This window comes from Mastigoproctus giganteus, chromosome 9, assembly GCF_048544385.1.
Source record: "Mastigoproctus giganteus isolate SK-2022 chromosome 9, ASM4854438v1, whole genome shotgun sequence".
Taxonomy (NCBI): Eukaryota; Metazoa; Arthropoda; class Arachnida; order Uropygi; family Thelyphonidae; genus Mastigoproctus; species Mastigoproctus giganteus.
The window spans coordinates 219653931-219672782 of record NC_143583.1 but is presented as its reverse complement, the minus strand read 5'-3'; the positions used below and the strand labels follow the sequence as shown (position 1 = coordinate 219672782).

The 18852-nt window shown below is 39.0% G+C and overlaps 1 protein-coding gene across 1 annotated transcript in view; it reads left to right on the top strand.

Annotated features, from left to right (window-relative positions):
- shot (dystonin-like protein short stop) overlaps window positions 1-18852 on the top strand; it is a 1739701-nt gene that overhangs the window by 43055 nt on the left and 1677794 nt on the right. The window contains exon 4 of the mRNA XM_090380932.1: window positions 8233-8336. Within this exon, the coding sequence (XP_090237058.1) occupies window positions 8233-8336 (104 nt within the window). The remainder of the gene's footprint in view (window positions 1-8232; window positions 8337-18852) is intronic.

The window sequence follows — 18852 nt, the reverse complement described above, 5'->3', positions numbered from 1 at the left end:
TCAGCTGCCCACATCAACGCCAGAGCTTGCACTTGGTCATCACGCAACAGAGGGCAACCCCCAAGGCAGAATGCGCTGGTCCCACAGGAACTAGTAGTTGTTGGTGACTCTATTGTCAGGGAAACATGGAACGTGGTATGTAAAAAGGATAAGTAGAACAGGACCAGGGTATGTCTGCCAGGGGCAAAGGTTGATGACGTTGTAGAGTGGATATCATCTTTTAAGGGCACAAAAGGTTATATAATTGTACACGTTGGCACTAATGATATTAAGAGTAGGAGACTGGCGGAATTACTTAACAAGTACAGGTCACTGCTGAAAAAAACCCGTGAATTAGGGTTGACTTTGAAAGTGTCTGCAATTCTGCCCAGACATGATAGGAGGAAGTATATGATGAGAGCCTTGTTGATCAACTCGGCCCTGAAAAGATTGTGCAAGGCTCAAGGGGTAGAATTTTTTTCAACCTGGTCTGTACTTGTTAACAGGAGAGACTGCTTCTACAGGGATGGGATACACCTAAATAGAAAGGGTGCAAGAATATTTGCTGATGCTATCGAGGCAGTGTTAGGTGGGTCGGAAAACTGCTAGCTTGGGGGGTGGATACAAGGACTAATAGATTAACAGTAGCCACTGGCAGAGGTGAAAGTGATTCTTGCACTGCTTCTATTAGAATGAGCAGCAGCCTGGAAAACAAGATGCAGGGTATTTCAGAGACTGCTGGGAGTCATTGCGGTACAAGTAAACATATGGGTTGTGTTAAGGTATCTAAGAATAGGAACAGGTGCATGTATACTTGCGTGTACACCAACGCTAGGAGTTTGGTAAATAAATTTGATGAACTTGAGGTATTGCTCAAAACATCAAAGGCAGATATTGTTGGGATATCAGAGACGTGGTGTCACACAGATATAAGGAATGCAGAACTGGAATTTGGGGAGTACAACGTTTAGAGAAAGGATAGACAGGATAGGAAAGGAGGAGGGTTATGCTATTAGTTAAGAAACACATAAAATCCAAGGAAGTGAAGCCAGTCGACATCGCTGGATAGTGCAGTGTCAAGTCAGTTTCGTGTGACATAAGCATTGCGAGATCAAAATTGAGAGTTGGAGTATGCTATAGGCCTAATGACTCTGATGAGTATAATAAGAAACTGAGTGGGCCAGTAAATCAGAGAGTCTTATAATGGGGGATTTTAATTTCCCAGATATTGACTGGAATTTGTGGGTTGGTCACTCACACTAGCAAGGCTTTTGTGGATAATTGTTTTCTACATCAGCATGTTCGGGAGGCAACTAGAGGGAGTAATACTCTTGATCTGATTAACAGTAGTGATTCTTCATGCATTAAGAATTTGAAGATAAAGGAACCACTATGTGGCAGTGATCACAGTGTGCTGAAGTGGGATATACTCAAAGAGGTAACTACCATCAGGGGTAAAGGGAAGGGTTTTTGCTTTTGTAAAGGCGACTAAGATGGTCTGAGACAGTATTTAAATTCTATACAGTGGGACCAACTGATGATGTTACCAACAGCAAATTCAAAATGGGAAGCATTCAAAGAACTAATCTTGGAAGCTACTAGGCTTTACATACTAACTAAGATATACTGTTCAAGGTTTAGGCCTAAATGGATGTCAGATGAACTAATGAGACATATGGCAGAGAAGAAAAATGCATGGGATACATATAAATTACCGTAATGGGTGACATGGAAGCCTATGATAGATATAAGCTGGTCTGTAACCAAGTCACAAAGGAGATTAGGCAGGCAAAGGCAGATTATAAGAAATCCTTGGCAAAGGATGCAAAGAAATATAGAAAAGAGTTCTTTACCTATATAAACTCTAGAAGGAAAGGGATAAATCAGATTGGTCCACTGGATATTGATGGTTCAACAGTTGAGGATTCTGCTGAGTTGGCTAACAAACTAAACAAGTATTTTGCATCTACATTCACACATGAGGAGTTATACAGGAAGGGAAATGCCAGAGGTGAAGTAAACTCTGGCAGTGAGCTAGATGATTTTGTAATAACTGAGAGGAAAGTGGAGGAGAAATTGTTGAGGATAAACATAAAAAAGGCACCTGGGGGTGGACGCAGATAATTATGGGTAAGAAAACCCTTACCCATAATTATGAGAGCTTCTTTGGACTGAGTGGAGGTACCCATAGACTGGAGATGTGCAAATGTGACCCCAATTCACAAAGGAGGATCAAAGGCTGATACAAGTAATTATAAACCTGTGAGTTTAACATCTGTTCCAGGAAAATTAATGGAGGCACTGGTTAAAGAAGCACCGCAGAATCATCTAGACAAGACTTCAGTTATAGCTTGGACACAGCATGGTTTTGGTAAGGGGAAGTCTAGCCTGACCAATTTGATTGGATACTATGATGCAGTCACAAAAGAACTGGATGCAGGGAATGACTTTGATATTATATATTTGATCTTAGAAAGGATTTTGATACTGTTGCACATGGAAGACTGCTGCACAAATTGGTGCATGTGGCATTGGAGGCAAATTGCTGCTATGGATAAAGGGATGGTTGAGGGGAAGAAGACAGAGAGTAGTAAACAATGGACACTGCTCATCGTGGACTAATGTTATTAGTGGAGTCCCTCAGGGTTCAGTGTTGGGTCCATTGTTGTTTTCTGTATTTATAAATGATATTGATGAAGGTATATCAAGCTTAATGTCCAAGTTTGCAGACGATACAAAGGTTGGCAGGGTTTTAAGGACACTACTGACGCTATGCTGCTGCAACAGGAACTGGAAAGTTTGAGCAGATGGACTGAGAGATGGTAAATGAAGTTTAACATTGACAAATGTAAAGTACTTCATATGGGAAACAGTAACCCCAGAGCAACATATCAATTCTGTGGTACTACACTGACAGTGGTAGAGAATGAAAAGGACCTGGGGGTAATTGTGCACGTAGATATGAAGTCCTCTGAACAGTGCAGATGGGCTGGAAGAGTAGCTCATTGTGTCTTGTCAATGATATACAGGAATTTTACTAGCAGGGATAAGGAGGTGATTATTCCCTTGTATAAGGCAATGGTCAGGCCACACCTTGAGTACTGTATACAGGTCTGGAGGCCTCATTTCAAGAAGGATGTAGAGCTGCTGGAATGAGTACAGAGTAGGACAACAAGATTAGTGAATGGAACAAAGGGTTGCTCTTATGAAGAAAGGCTTAAGTTTTGCAAATTACAGTGTCTGGAGACTAGGAACTGGCGAGGTGATCTGATAGGGGTTGTATAAAGCCTTGAATGGTTTGTGCATACTCAATGCCTATGGGATTCCTCCTCTTGCCCAGAATAATCACCTGAGAGGGCATAAATTCAAATTGAGCAAAGACAGATGTAGGGTAGATGTGCGGAAGTTTGCCTTTAGCCAGCGGGTAGTTGGTTGGTGGAACAGACTTCCATCCCTTGTTGTGGAAGTTGATAGCCTGAATAAATTTAAGGCTTAGCTGGACAGGTATTTCGAACGAACGGAGGGGTGAAATGGGAGTGGGTGTTTTTTTTTTTTTTTTTTTTTTTGGCTGATGCTGCATAAGATTGCTTTCTTGCATCATATGCCTCTACTATTGCTAATAATGCTAATCCTAATACCTATCAGCTCCTTCTCAAGTAATATGCTGGAGTTTGATGTGGTCTTCTACCGAAATTGTGAAAGCTCTGATTCCTTTTCTGCTATCTCTGCTTTTACCTTTTGTGTGTTTCCTCTTTTCAGTGAATCAAAGTGGATGCAGAAAAGTACAAGCTGAACTTCTCAACACATCTTTTTCACAGTGAACTTCTCAACACACCTTTTATTTTGCCCTGTAACAATCCATTTTCTTTGATGAACATCCTTGAATGTATATATAAACAGTGCAGCAGGACCAGATAGTATTCATTACTCCATGATTCTGTGTTAGACAGACCTACACATCTTACTGATTTTCTTTAAGAGGATATTTTCAGAAAAAATGTATCCCCTTTGTTCCTGGCACTCCTTTATTTGTGCAATTCTAAAACTTGGCAAATATACCTCAGTAGTAGTAGTGGCATGTGATGCAAAAAAAGCAAGTGTATGAGCTTATGCAGCATCAGCCAAAAAAAAAAATCACACCATTCACTCCAAATGCCTGTCCAGTTCCTCCTTAAAATTATTTAACCTGTCAACTTCCATAACAACAGACGGAAGTTTGTTCCAGCAATTAACCACCCGCTGGCTAAAGGCAAATTTCCGCACATCTATTCTACATCTGTCTTTTCTTAACTTGAATTTATGCCCCCTTAGGTTCGTAATCTGAACAAGTGGAAGAATCCCATCAGAATTCAGCATGCTCAACCCATTCAAGGCCTTATATACCTCAATCAGATCACCACGCAAGTGCCTAATCTCCACCCACTGCAATTTGCAGATCTTAAGCCTCTCTTGATAAGAGGAACCCTTCATTCCCCTCACCAATCTTGTTGCCCATCTCTGTACACGCTCAAGTAAATCTACATCCTTCCTAAAATGAGGCCTCCAGACCTGTACGCAGTACTCAAGGCATGGCCTGACCATTGCCTTATACAGAGGGCAATCACCTCCTTCTCCCTGCTAGCAAAATTCCTATATATCATTGACAAAACCCCATGACCTGCCCTGGCAGCCTGTCTGCATTGCTCAGAAAACTAGATATCTGACTGCACAATTACTCCCAGGTCTTTTTCATTTTCTACCACCTTAAGTGTAGTACCACACAGTTGGTATGTTTCTCTCGGGTTACTTCTACCCATATGCAGTACTTTGCATTTGTCAAGGTTAAACTTCAGTTGCCTCTTCTTAGCCCATCTGCCCAAATTATCTAGATCCTGTTGTATCATCTACAAACTTCGACATTAAGCCTGATATACCTTCGTCAATATCATTGATAAATATACAAAACAACAGCGGACCTAACACCCAACCCTGCGGGACTCCACTAATAACATTAGTCCCCGAAGAGCAGCACCCATTGATTACCACCCTCTGTCTTCTCCCACTTAACCATCCTTTTATCCATTGTAGCAACTTACCTTTAATACTATTCTGCTCCAATTTGTACAATAGTCTTCCATGCGCAACAGTGTCAAAAGCTTTCCTGAAATCCAAATATATGATATCAAAATTATTTTTTGCATCCAGTTCCTTTGTAACCACATCATAATATCCTATCAAATTTGTCAGACAAGACTTTCCCTTAACAAACTGTGCTGTGTCTGAATTATTGCTGCAGTCTTGTCTAGATGATCCTGCAATGCATCTTTAACCAGTGACTCCATTATTTTACCCGGAACAGAAGTTAAACTAACTGGTCTGTAATTACTCGTGTCACCCTTCGATCCCCCTTTTTGAATTGGGGATACATTTGCACTTCTTCAGTCCGTGGGGACCTCCCCTGAATCCAAGGATGCTCTCATAATTATGGCTAAGGGTTTGGTTAGTTGCTGTGCCGCCTCCTTTAATATAACCGGATAGATCCTATCCACCCCAGGTGCTTTTCTTATGTTTAACTTCAACAATTTTTCCTCCACTTTGCTTTCAGTTATTACAAAATCATTAAGTATCCTGCTACAATTTGATAACCTTCTGCCATTTTTAAACCTTAATAATTCCTCATGTGTGAATGTAGATGCAAAATACTCATTCAGTTTGTTTGCTATCTGAGCAGGATCATCAACAGTCGAACCATTGATGTCAAGTGAACCAATCAGATTCATCCCCTTCCTTTTAGAGTTTATATAAGTAAAGAAATCCATGCTGCTTTTCTTAGCATCTTTTGCCAAGGTTTTCTCGTAATCTGCCTTCGCCTGCCTAACCTCCTTTGTGACCTGATTACAGATTAGCTTATATCCGCCATAGGCTTCTGAGTCGCTTGATAATTTATATGCATCCCATGCATTTTTCTTCCCTGTCACGAGTCTCATTAGTTCATTAGATAACCATTTAGGCCTAAACCTTGAACAATATTTCTTAATAGGTATGAAACTTTTAGTGCTATCTACGATTAATTCCTTGAATGCTTCCCACTTAGAATTTACTGTTGGTAACATCGTCAGTTGATCCCACTGTACAGAATTTAAAAACTGTCTGAGACCACTGTACTCACCTTTATGGAAGCAAAAACTCTTTCCTTTACCCCTGATGGTAATTAAATCTTTAAGTAAATCCCACATCAGCACACTGTGATCACTGCCACTTAGTGGTTCCTTTATCTGCAAATTCTTAATACACGAATGAACACTGCTGATAATTAGATCAAGAGTATTACTTTCTCTGGTTGCCTCTCGAACATGCTGCTGCAGAAAACAATCATCCAATAAATCCACAAAAGTCCAGTATTATCAGCCAGTAACACTTTCAAGCTGTGTTTAAGCTAAATATTTGAAAGTATGATCCATATGAGACTTACTGGATGCTAGACTTACAAAATTTCCTAATTTGATCTATATCATCTATGTCATGGAATACAAACAGCCACACCTTACTACAACTCTGTAGAACAACAATCAGGTCTTACTCAGACTACAGATCTGTAGTATATGATCTTCTAGGAACAGTACTTTACAGAAGCTAAATGTCATCCAGCACAGTGCTCTGAGAATTACCTTGGGAGATTTCAGAACGGCCTTTTCACCTTCTCAATAGTACATAGCTTTTATATTGAAGGAGCACATGAACTTTTGTTCACATTTGTCAGAAAAAGTTGTTTACCGTATGCTGCAAAAATTTGTAGTTCACCCTCCCATCCCAGTTGGAAATCTCTATAGAACTTTACCCGGGATTCCTTTTATATGAGCAAATGAAATGAAAACTGATATGTCTCATTGAGACTAATGATTTGTCCTTTGTCTAGAATATCAAGCTATGCAATGCAATGTATTTCAGGTTTATAACATTGCCAACTTCACCTTTGGAATTTATTTCTGCATCTTGTGATGCAGAAATAACTTCAGGCACTGGGGAAAGAAAGAATGTTGTCTCCTTACAGTGCTAAACAGTTACATGTAGCTTACTGAATAGCGAACTCCCAAATGGACACTGGTCGAAAACTGACACTTGGGTAGGTGCCTCCAACCACTATTTGCATTGCTGAACTACATGCCATTTAATTAGTTCTGGATCAGGTCACAGATTGGTCTGTTTCATCTGCCTTGATATATACAGACTTTCTTAATGCAGTCACTGCCATAAGACATAATCTTTCCCATTTACACAAAACCATACACTTGCAATAAGTCTCTTGTAGTGATTCCAACCAGATAGTAATATTCTTTTGGATCCCCGACCATTCGGGTGTATCTGGAAATGAAAAAGCAGATCTCTACAGAACAATCCTGTGATGTAGCTGTATCTTTTCAAATACCGTACACAGACTACAAAATAGCTTGCTGAAATTAACCTGGCATGCCCAGGTTAATAACAAACTTCTAGAGATTAAAAATGAACCACAAAGGTGGGAATCAAGCTACAGACATAATAAATTAAAAATAGACAGTACTGGCGAGACTGTACTTCAGTCATTCCCACCCCACTCATCTGTTTTTACTTATGGGAGAAATCCTCTTACTATCAGACACAGCTGACAATCAAACATATTCTTATTAATTGTACAATTGCAAACAATCAAACACAATAGAGTACTTTCAGACACCTAAGAGGCTTCTTTTATGGCATTAGCAAAGATCCTTGTGCCTCCTCTGTTCAAATGAATTCAACTCTAGTTAGTAGAAGGAACTAAACAAGTTACTTCCACCAACTAGAGTAGGCTATGCTAAGAAAAATCCTTCTTTCCACCCACCACCCCAGAAAGTCTTACAGAGGCGTCTTGTACTAATATATAATTCATTTATCTGCATTGTTGAATCTGGTGTATGAATTTTCTTTTTCAAATGTTTACAGTCCAGTTTGTTTGTTTTAATATTATCGACAAGATTCAGTTATATTAAAATTTTCTGAAATATGAAATTGTTTACTGTGGTTAAAAGGACCTGCTGTTTATAAAGACATTACTCGAGTAAGTTTTTCTGTAAGAAAAGCTATTCTAATAAAATGATATTTATAGCAGATAAACTCTTTTGCAAGCAGTTAAATTATAGTTGAATTTCTTCATATTTAGTTTTTTGAAGATATAAACGTGTTACAGAATTAATAAGATTGAATTATACTGTTAAATGGTTATGAGAATTTTTTCCTGAACTTTGGTTTTCCTAGATGTTGATACCCCAGAACCAGATGAAAAATCTCTTATAACATATGTATCATCTCTTTATGATGTTTTTCCAAGACCTCCTACTTATCATCCATTTGCAGATAAAGTGAGTTAATACTCTGTTTATTTTAATTTTATATTTTTTTATTTTGTGCAGCTCTGTTAAATTATATGAAACAATTAGCATAGTACACTTTAAAATAGTTTTATAATGTTTTAAAATTTTCTTTAAGTTTAAATAATTTTGTAATGCATGTTCCCATTTAGAGGAAACTAAGCTAGGTTTTGCTATATCCCCTTCCTTGGGGGTTCGAATGTTAAAACATGACAAAATATCAAAATATATGATACGATTTTCTGTTTCTCGTATTTCATTTTTTTTGGAGTAATCCCTTAGTTAATAAGCAAAGATCGTAGACCATCTTCATACACTTGCAAAAACGTTTTTATGTTAGTCTTTATTATATCATGGTAGCAAACCCATGGTCTAATTTTATGTGATGCATTCTAATATGTCATACACAATTTTGGTCAAACAGTTGTGTTAATTTTTATCTAGCAACTTGAAATGCATATTAGCTTAACACAAGTATTAACAAAAAATTTAAAGAATATAGGCAATAAATATTATTAGTAGCGGCAAGAAAGCAAGCTTATACAGCATCATCCAAAAAAAAAAAAAAAAAATCTATCAGCTGTCCATCCCATCCAATAGTTTGTGTATTTCTTCCTTGGCTTTATTTAAACTATCCACTTCCACAACAACAGATAGAAGTTTGTTCCAGCATTCAACCATCTGCTGGCTGAAGGCAAACTTTTGCATATCATCTGTTCTTCAACCATCCTTCCTCAGTTTGAATTTATGTTCCTTCATGAGTGTAGTCTGAGCAAGAGGAAGAATCCTATCAGCATTGAGCTTGCTCAATACATTAAAAGCCATAAACATCTCAATCAGATCTCATTGCCTCCTAGTCTCTAGATGCTGCAATTTGCAAAACTGAAGCCCTTCTTGGTAGAAGCAGCCTTTGTTCCCCCTCACCAATCTCGTTACCATCTCTACACCCACTTCAGCACCTTTATATTCTTTCTAAACTGAGGCCTCCAGATCTGTATGTTGTGTTGTTGTTATTTGGTTTTTAGGAGCATTAGCAACTAAGGCCATATTGCTCCGGGGATATGCGGTAGTCATTCCCTGACCTTTCCGCATCCTCCGTATTTGGTGGTGACGGGCTCGAACCCCGGTCTAATCAAGAAGCATGTGCTATGCACTACTGCTGCTCCTGCCCACCTGGCTACGGAGGCGCCAGATCTGTATGCAGTACCCAAGATGTGGCCTGATCTATGCCTAATACAGTGGGATAATCACCTCCTTATTCCTCTAGCAAAATTCCTGTGTATATTATTGAAAAAAACTCCCATGATATGTCCTATCAGCCGGTGTGCATTACTCAGAGAATTTCATAACTGACCACAGTCACTTTCAGGTCTTTTTCATTTTCCACTATCCTGGGTTTAGAACCACACAGTTGGTACGTTAATCTGGGATTACTACCCATATGTAGTACCTTGCGTTTATCTATGTTAAACTTCAATTGCCATTTCTGAGCCTATCTGCTTAATTTTTCTAGACCTTGTCGCAGTAACATATACCTTGATTGCCGTCATTAACCACCCTGCCAATCTTTGTGTCATCTGCATACATTAAGCCTGATATACCTTCATCAATATCATTAATAAATACAGAAAACAACATCCTGGGAGAATTCCACTAATAACATTACTCCTCCTAGTGCAGTTTCTATTGAGGACCACCCTGTCTTCTCCCACACAACCATTCCTTTATCCATGGCAGTAATTTGCCCTTAATGCCATTGCTACTACAGAGTTCTTTATCTACAGAGTATCAAAAGCTTTCCTGAAACCCAGGTACAGTGGATTCCGGTTATTTGGGCCACCTGTTAATCAGGACAGCCATTTGTTTGGGGCAAATCTTAAAAAACAGAACCCAATCGAGAAGATAGCCAGGGTTTACTTTGTTTAATTTGGACAACATGCCGTTTAATCGGGACAGGAGACCGCAGCACTGAAGATTACCCCACGATTGTCTCTGACCATACCATGTGGTTCGGTCGGATTTCTGGAGCTCCTAAAAACCAACCATAAAACAACCATAAAACAATTAGCAGTCACTGTTTACTGGGCTTTTCTGTTAGTGAAATCTATCATAAACTGATAGTAAACTCGATCTTATTGAATTTACGATAATACCGACTGCTGGAATTCTGTGGGTTATTATACTTCCATGGAATTTTCAATCATATAAAAAAAATAATTTTCAGAATCTTTTCTTCATTCCTATTTTTAAAGCTTCGTAACTTGTTACTCCATTCTCACTTGGGCGTATCATGTTACTTGCAATTTGTGTGTGCCGTGTTCTTTGTTATCAATTGCTCATCTTTTTACTGTTTTAAATTTTAACCCCCACTCACAAATGTCAGTGAACAGAAATATCAACTAGTCAGTTATGTACATATTACAGTACGTATTAATTGCCGCCTCCATAGCCAGGTGGGCAGGAGCAGCAGTGTGTAGCACACGCTTCTTGATTAGACCGGGGTTCGAGCCCATGACCACCAAATATGGAGGATGCGGAAATGTCAGAGAATGACCACCGCATATCCCGGAGCAATATGGCCTTAGTTGCTAATGCTCCTAAAAACCAAAACAACAACGTATTAATTATTCCGATTATCACGTATCATTTAATTTTTTAATTGGTAAGGTAATAAAGGGTAAATTTATGCTTAATATATCTTTACTTTTATAGCCTGTGGATAATATTCCTCTTATTTTTGCTAATTAGAATTGCTGTTTAATAGAATTAAAATTCAGTTCATAAACGTGATCATAATGACCGGCGCATACTACCCATCGTATAGCAAACGGTACTTTACTATGGTGATTCCATCGTAACATGATTTGATTGTACAGTGAACCAATTGTAAAGCTGGGGTCCATTGTATTTTTAACCTTTTTTTTACATGAAACTTCGGATAATTGGGGCAGCCGCCTAATTGGGCCAAAATGCACTAGTCCCGATGTGTCCCAAATAAACGGAATCGACTGTACAGTCAATCCTCTTATAGCACGATAGTTGTGTTCGTAGAAATCCTTGTGCAATGCAAAATTGTGCAATAACACGCCCTATTAGAAAAATAGGGTTAGGTGCCGGCCATCCAAGATTGAACACACATTTGTAACCAAAACATTACCAAACACAATAAATAATCGTAATAAAATACTTACGTGTTTTATTACAATTATTACATAATAAAATATTGCTAATGCTTTTGCTTCTGTCGTAAGCAAACTTGTACTTTGTTTGATCTTCTATCCAAACAGATGACAGCCGTTCCATCTCTTCTAATTCTTTGTCTTGATCTAATGGATTTTGTTATACTTTGATTTGTTCGTGCTATGAAAGTTGATTTTATTTTCTCTGCATTATTTATAATTCTTGGCATTGCGTCATTTAGGCCTGTAGCATGTGCAATATCACATGGTCTTTCATTTTGCTCAGTGTTTCACAATATCATATTTTTTTTCTCTATCGACAGGTGGACTGGCCATAAGCCTTACTGGGGAAACCCCAGTGTGCTGGAGGCCAGAAGACGATAGAGGCCGGTGTGATTTTGGCCATAAACGCTAGTATGAGGCCGGTACAAATTTTCCCGGTTAAGAATTTTTGTCTATCGAGATTGCTTTTCTTTTTCTCTCTGAATCTATAGTGCCTTCACCAGGATGTTTCCTTTTCACACCGTATTTTACTAATTTTTAGGGAATAGAGGAGGCACGTTTGATACACATAAACAAACCTGCTGGCGTGTAGCAACCGAATAAACAACACCGTAAAGGCAGAGACATACTATTAACACCTCACTAGCTCGCATTTTACTAAAGCACATTTCTGGGGGTTACTACCATAAAACAATAAAAACAATTTCCAGTTGCATTTCTGCTAGTGGAATCTCTTATAAACTGGTAGTAAACTCGATCTAATTGCATTTGCGATAATACTGATAGTTGGAATTTTGTGGGTTTTTATGTTATTATGGTGAAATTGTGTTTCCCCTTCACTGATATAAAAAACATAAATACATTTTCAGAATCTTCTCTTCATTCCTATCATGTTGCTGTTCAGTTGGGGTGATTCCGCGTTTGACTGCCATTTCTTGTAAACACAGGCGAATCGTGCATAAGTGAATTCAGTTCGTATTATATAAGATATCGTTCCCCTATTTATAAATTGTGTACGATCGAATTCATGTAGTGCAAACATGTATTATATGAGGACTGACTGTATATGATAAAATTATTTTTGCTTCCAGTTCCTTTGTTACTGCATTATAGTATCCAATCAAATTGGTCAGACGTTAGCCTCTTAACAATTCCATGCTGTTACTGACATAGAACTGCACTTCCCTCTAGATGGTCATGCATTAACTCTTTGACTGCATTATTTTTATGGAACCTGTATATGGAACAGCGATCCATAGCGAACCTGTATATGGAACAGCGATACCCCAATTCACAAGAGGGGAGGGGATTGCCCTCCCCTCTTGTGAATTGGGGATACATTTACACATCTCCAGTCTATAGAGACCTTCCCTGAATCCAAAAATGCTCTCATAATTATGGCTAAAGGTTTGCTTACCTCTGTACTTCCTCCCTTATTATAATTGAATAGATCCTATCCATTCCAGATACTTTTTTTATGTTTAGTTTCAACCATTCCTCTTCTACTTTACTTTTGGTTTTAACAAAATCATTTAACTCCCTGTTAGAGTTTTATAATGTTTTCGTTTGTCAGCAACTTGAGCAGGATCACCAACAGTTAAACCATCGATATCATGTGTACCAATGTGATTTATCCCATTCCCTCTAGTGTTTACATAAGTAAAGAAGTCCTTGGTGTTTTTTTTTTTTTTTGCATCCATTGTCAAAGATTTCTCATAATCTCTTAGATTGGTTGACCGGCTTTGTGTCTTGAATGCAGACAATTTTATATTATTATTATTATTATTATTATTATTATCATCATCATCATTATCATCAATTTATTCTCTGTTGAAGAGACACCCCTGGGACAGCCATTGGCTAAAAGGGTGAGAGTTACATTCTAAGGTGTGAAGCGGACCCATGAGCAAAAGGTTACAAAGTTCATGGGACGTTCACCCAGAAAGGTTGAATACAGAATTTTGGAATACATGAGTAATTATGATTTTATAATAGAATATTTACATTTTTGGCATCTTTGAACATCATAGAATATTTAAAATTTTGACATCATCTTAGGATGCCATCAAGAGTACCGATAATATATAATTTTTTGAGCCGAGTGACTTTGCACTAGTTACAGGAGATGATAGGAGTCGGCAAAGACTTGCAATCTGTAGGCTTTTTCATTACAGAGCTTTTTTGGTTCAATTCTTAGTTGATTGAAGAGTTCTATTGTGTTTGCTGGAAAAAAGCAACTTAGGCTGTCCAGGTATTTTAAGTTGCTTTGAAGAGGATGTCTTGTTTCAGCAATTCTGGTGGCTTCTCGACGAGAGTGAAACATGCCGTCTAATCTTCCTGTTAGCAGTTGATTGTGTTGATTGTCTGTTTCCAGGGAGGAATGCTGAGATTGGAAAGTAGGATGGCTCTAGAAATAGTAAATGGGTGGTTCGAGATCCTGTTCAGCCTCTCAAGAGCCAGTATTCGATACTAAGGAACGCTTGCAGATTGCTCAGTGGGGCAGAGGACCAAATCTGTGATGCATACAGTGGGATGGGAAGTATACATTTCAAGATATGCTTTTTAACAAGATCTGGGTTTCTAATGCCAATTAACTCCTGTTTGGCAGCCAAGAGCGTTGCATATGTTTTAGCTTTGATGTAATCAAAGTGCTCGGAGAATGTTAGTCCCTCATCCCATTTTAGGCCAAGGTCTACGTGCGATTTAACTTTTGGAACTTCGCATCCACTTACCAGCATAGAGATATTGTTCCTGCTCTTTTTCTTTGTAATTGTCATCTGGGCAGATTTGCTTGGGTTTAAACGTAGTCCAGTACAATCGAGGTAATGCTCCAGTTCATATATTGTGTTATTGGCTTGTTGAGGTGTTTGCTTAACTTGCTGTAGATCTTTAGATTTGATGAAGAATTTCAGGTCATCAGCATCAGCATGTAATAAAGTTGTCTTTATGAGATGCAAAAAATGGTTCCAGATCTGCAGCAAATAACAGTGAGGAGAGTATTTTGAAGTAGAAAGATAAAATTTGTTCCAGAGCCGTTATTGAGATATTGTCAAAAGCTGCGGATATGTCTAGGAAGATAATATCGAGCTGTTCCTTATTGTTGAGAGCTTTCTGCATCCGGAAAAGGGGGTCTCAAGGAGATTTGTGATGGTTGATCTTCCAGATAAGACAGAGTGTAGGTGCAGAGGATGATGCCTGAAGCAGTGTTGGGCGAGGGCTGAGAGAAGGGTTTCTCAAAAATTTTCAAGTTGGTGCACCTTATGGCTATGGGTCTATAGTCTTTAGCGTTTTTTTGGTTTCTTTATTTTGGGAATGGGCCTGACTATGTAGCTGTTCCATATACAGGGGAGAGTACCTTTTTGAATGATTTGTTGTTGTTGTGTTTGGTTTTTAGGAGCATTAGCAACTAAGGCCATATTGCTCCGGGATATGCGGTGGTTATTCTCTGACCTTTTTGAATGATTTGATTGAAAGTGTGATGCAACACCTCAGTAATGTAAGGGCTGCTGATTTTTTTTCCATGAAAAGAGGGAAGTTATCAGGACTAACAGTTGCTTTATTAGGAAGTTCATTTATGGCTTTCTTGAGGTTTTCTTTGGTAATTGTGATGGTTGTTAGAGGTGTCTTTCTTAGTAAGTTTGAAACGGATTCTTCTTTTTCTATGATTCGGTGAAGGAGATCAGTTATTCTCTTCCTGCTTTCTTCTTTTGCTAATTGGTTGAGCGCGGGAGGTTGTCCAAATGCCTTCTTGGACCATTCGGTAAATACCTCGCCAGTCATGAAACCCTTTTTTCTGTTATCCTGAATGATCCTTTTTCCTTGTTCGAGCTTTGATAGTACATCTGAGTAATGTGCTTGTCTTTTCAGCTTTATAAAGTGAGCACTCTCTTTTTTGCACAGAATGTGGTCATTAGGATGTCCTGTCTTCAGCCACTTCCTGTAAAGTCTTTGCTTTTTACGAAAGACATATTTTATCTGTGGATTAAACCAGTTTTTGGATTTCCCGGTTATCCTTATGACCTTTGATACTCCTTCCTAGGCAGTTTTTGTGAGCTTTAAGGCCAGTAGCTGGAGAGCTTCCTCTGCCGGCTTGCCGTTAAAATTTCCGCCGTCCCTCTGATTGGTTCCAGCAACATTGAGTGTAGTCTCTATAGCTATGGGATTGTTAGCATTAGCATTAGTAGAGGCATTTGATGCAAGAAAGCAAGCTTATGCAGCATCAGCCAAAAAAAAAACAGTAACATAAATAAATAAAAATAACCACTTCCACTTCACCCCTCTGTTCGTTCGAAATACCTGTCCAGCTGAGCCTTAAACTTATTTAGGCTATCAACTTCCACGACAAGGGATGGAAGTCTGTTCCACCTACCAACCACCCGCTGGCTAAAGGCAAATTTCCGCACATCTATCCTACATCTGTCTTTCCTCAATTTGAATTTATGCCCTCTCAGGTGATTATTCTGAGCAAGAGGAAGAATCCCATCAGCATTGAGCATGCTCAAACCATTCAAGGCTTTGTACACCTCTATCAGATCACCTCGCTGGTGCCTAGTTTCCAGACACTGTAATTCGCAAAACTTAAGCCTTTCTTCGTAAGAGCACCCCTTTGTCCCATAATTGTGGTCTGACTTAAAGCAAAACAAATTATCTGCTAATCTAATGCTGAGTGTATTGTAATAGACAACATCTAACTGCTGATTCCCTCCAGTTGCTGGAGTAACCAGCTGTTTCAGATTTAGTTGTGCAAGAATAGAGTCAAGATTTCTTTTTGCGTCGGTATGTTTTGGAATTGTCATGTTAACATCTCCTAAAAGGATCATATCTACAGCTGGATTGAGGTAAATGGTAAGCCATGCAAGGAGTTCATTTCTTAAATCTCTGGTGTGCTCAGGAGGCAGGTATATAAGGCAGATTTGTAATTTTATTTTCCCATTGAAAAAAGGCTTCAAAATTATCTGATTTGGAGAGGTGTTCCTCTCCAAATCAGATAATTTGGAGTGATATTTATACAGGATCATGGTTCCTCCACCCCATTTTTCAGTTCTTCCAGTGCTAATACATTTGTATCTAAGTGGATTAGCAAGAATGTTTAGTTATCTGTTATTGCGTAACCACGTTTCAACAAGGCAAATGTAGTCAAAATCAGCCATCATCATGCAGGTTTGTAGCGCGAGAAGCTTGTTGGAAATGCTTCGAACATTCTGGAAAAAACACCACAGGCTGCCAGTCCCCTGTATCAGAGAATGGGGAGGATTTGGTTGCTACTGTGACGTTTCAGAAGGGCTATTTGATCTTATCATCCATCTATCCCTGCGTGGTTTGACAAGTGACCCTGCCGGCCAGTCCTGAAAATTCAGTAGTAACGAGGACTGTCCCATTGGGCACGTGACAACAAATGAGGCGTAAGCAGGATGCCTTGTCTTTAATTGTTTAACTTCCACTGTTAATCCAAACTCAGTTTTACATGTCTTTAATGTTACTGGGCTGCATTTCAGGGCCTAATCTGGAGATAAAGATCTTCTCTTGTGTAGGAACAGCTGTAATATTATATTTGGCCAGCCTATTCAAATCTCCGTTGGATGTGCTACGAACGTTAGTATCGCGACTCTTCCGATTAGTAAAGCAAGGTGCTGTACACTGCCAGACATTATTACCAGTAGTGTGGGTTCCATTCGAGGTGTTGCCACTTGTTTCTGGCAAAGGCGAATGCATAATACTATTGTAACTGGGGTCATGCAGTCTGTAGGATACTTCTGCTGTCCTGTTTTTTTCTCTTAAGTTTTCGCTGATGATTTACTCAGCAGTGATTGAAATGAAAGCAGGTTGAGGAGGATATGATGATGGGACATGAGGAATCTCCAGACATGAGAGGGATGGACCCTCTGAGGCAGCCGGGCTCTGACAGTTGTCTGCTCCATTTTCCTGTATATTCCGAGTGGCACTTGCCAAACCGCTGGACTGACAACTGGCTTTGTTATGAGTGGCGGGAGTGTAGTTGACCTCACGATGCAGAGAGCAATCGACTGCTTTGCTAATCTTTACACCTGGTTGATCACTGGATGACTGAGGGGAAGAAAGGGGGCCTGTAGCCTTTATTCTTCATGCGGGTGTGATTTTCCAGGCTATCCATCTTCTCTACCAGTCACTTTACACTGTGTAGGATTTTGAGATTTTTCTCTTTAAGCAGGTTGTTTTCTTCTTGCAGGGCGGATATGAGTTTATAGATGGGAAGTAATTGGTCAGAGAAGTTTGCAGAGATCTCAGCACTAAACTGCTGTAAGATAGATTCCATGAACTCGCTGAGCATCTTTGTAAGCTTATTTTTAGCAACTGTAACTAGAGGTGATGTTTCAGCTTGCTGCATTGTGGAGACGTTAGTGTTCCATGCCTGCAATTTTCTGGGCAAGCATCACATCCAAGAATGTCTTGAATTGAGTCTTCGAGTATGGAGGAGTTGTTTTGGTCCGCAGCCTAGTGGAAAGAGAGGGATGTTTCCGTTGCTTCAAACAAAATTTGCTCTGTAGTTGAATTTGCTCTGTAGTCTTCAACTGCGTTTATCAGATCAGTTGAGTCTTTCGAGCTGACTTGTTGTTTTGCACACGAAAGGCAAATAAAATTTTGTTTCTTTGCTTTGCTAAGCTTTTTAATATTCAAGGATGTGCAGCAGCCTCCAAAAAACTGGTCACAAATAATACATTTAATTGTAAGAATCTCAGCTTTTAGACATACATTACGAATTTTTTCAATGGGCATCTGCTAGCTTCAGCCATTGTCACTATGAAGGAGAAGGAAACACAATGCTCACCCTTAGTTACCTCTGGTGGGGATGGGTTGTAAATAGCAACAGACACCAATTATTGTGTTATTTAAGCTCTTTCTGTTGCCCTGGGCTATCCTTGGCCTTGTACGAGAATTATCTTAACAGTGATGGTTAAAGAGCTATATGCAATGAGCCAAAGGCAAGCAATATGCGATATTAAAAATGTAAAAAGGTGCTTTACCTGAAAGAATGAAATGAAAAAGGACATCACCATTGGAAAGGTGATGTCCTTTTTCTTGCACCGCCACCGCACGTGACCATAGCCTATCATGCACTTCTGGATTACCTGATAATTTATATGCATTCCATGCATTTTTCTTCTCTGCCAAGAATCTTGTTAAATCATCTGACTTCCATTTAAGTCTATGCCTTCAATAGTATTTTGAAGGCCTAGACCTAAATTAGTTGATTTAAAATCAACTGATTTAAGTCTTTTTAGATCAACCCATTAGTTGATTTAAAATGGCTAGTCGCTTCTGTGATTATTTCCCTGATATTTCCATTT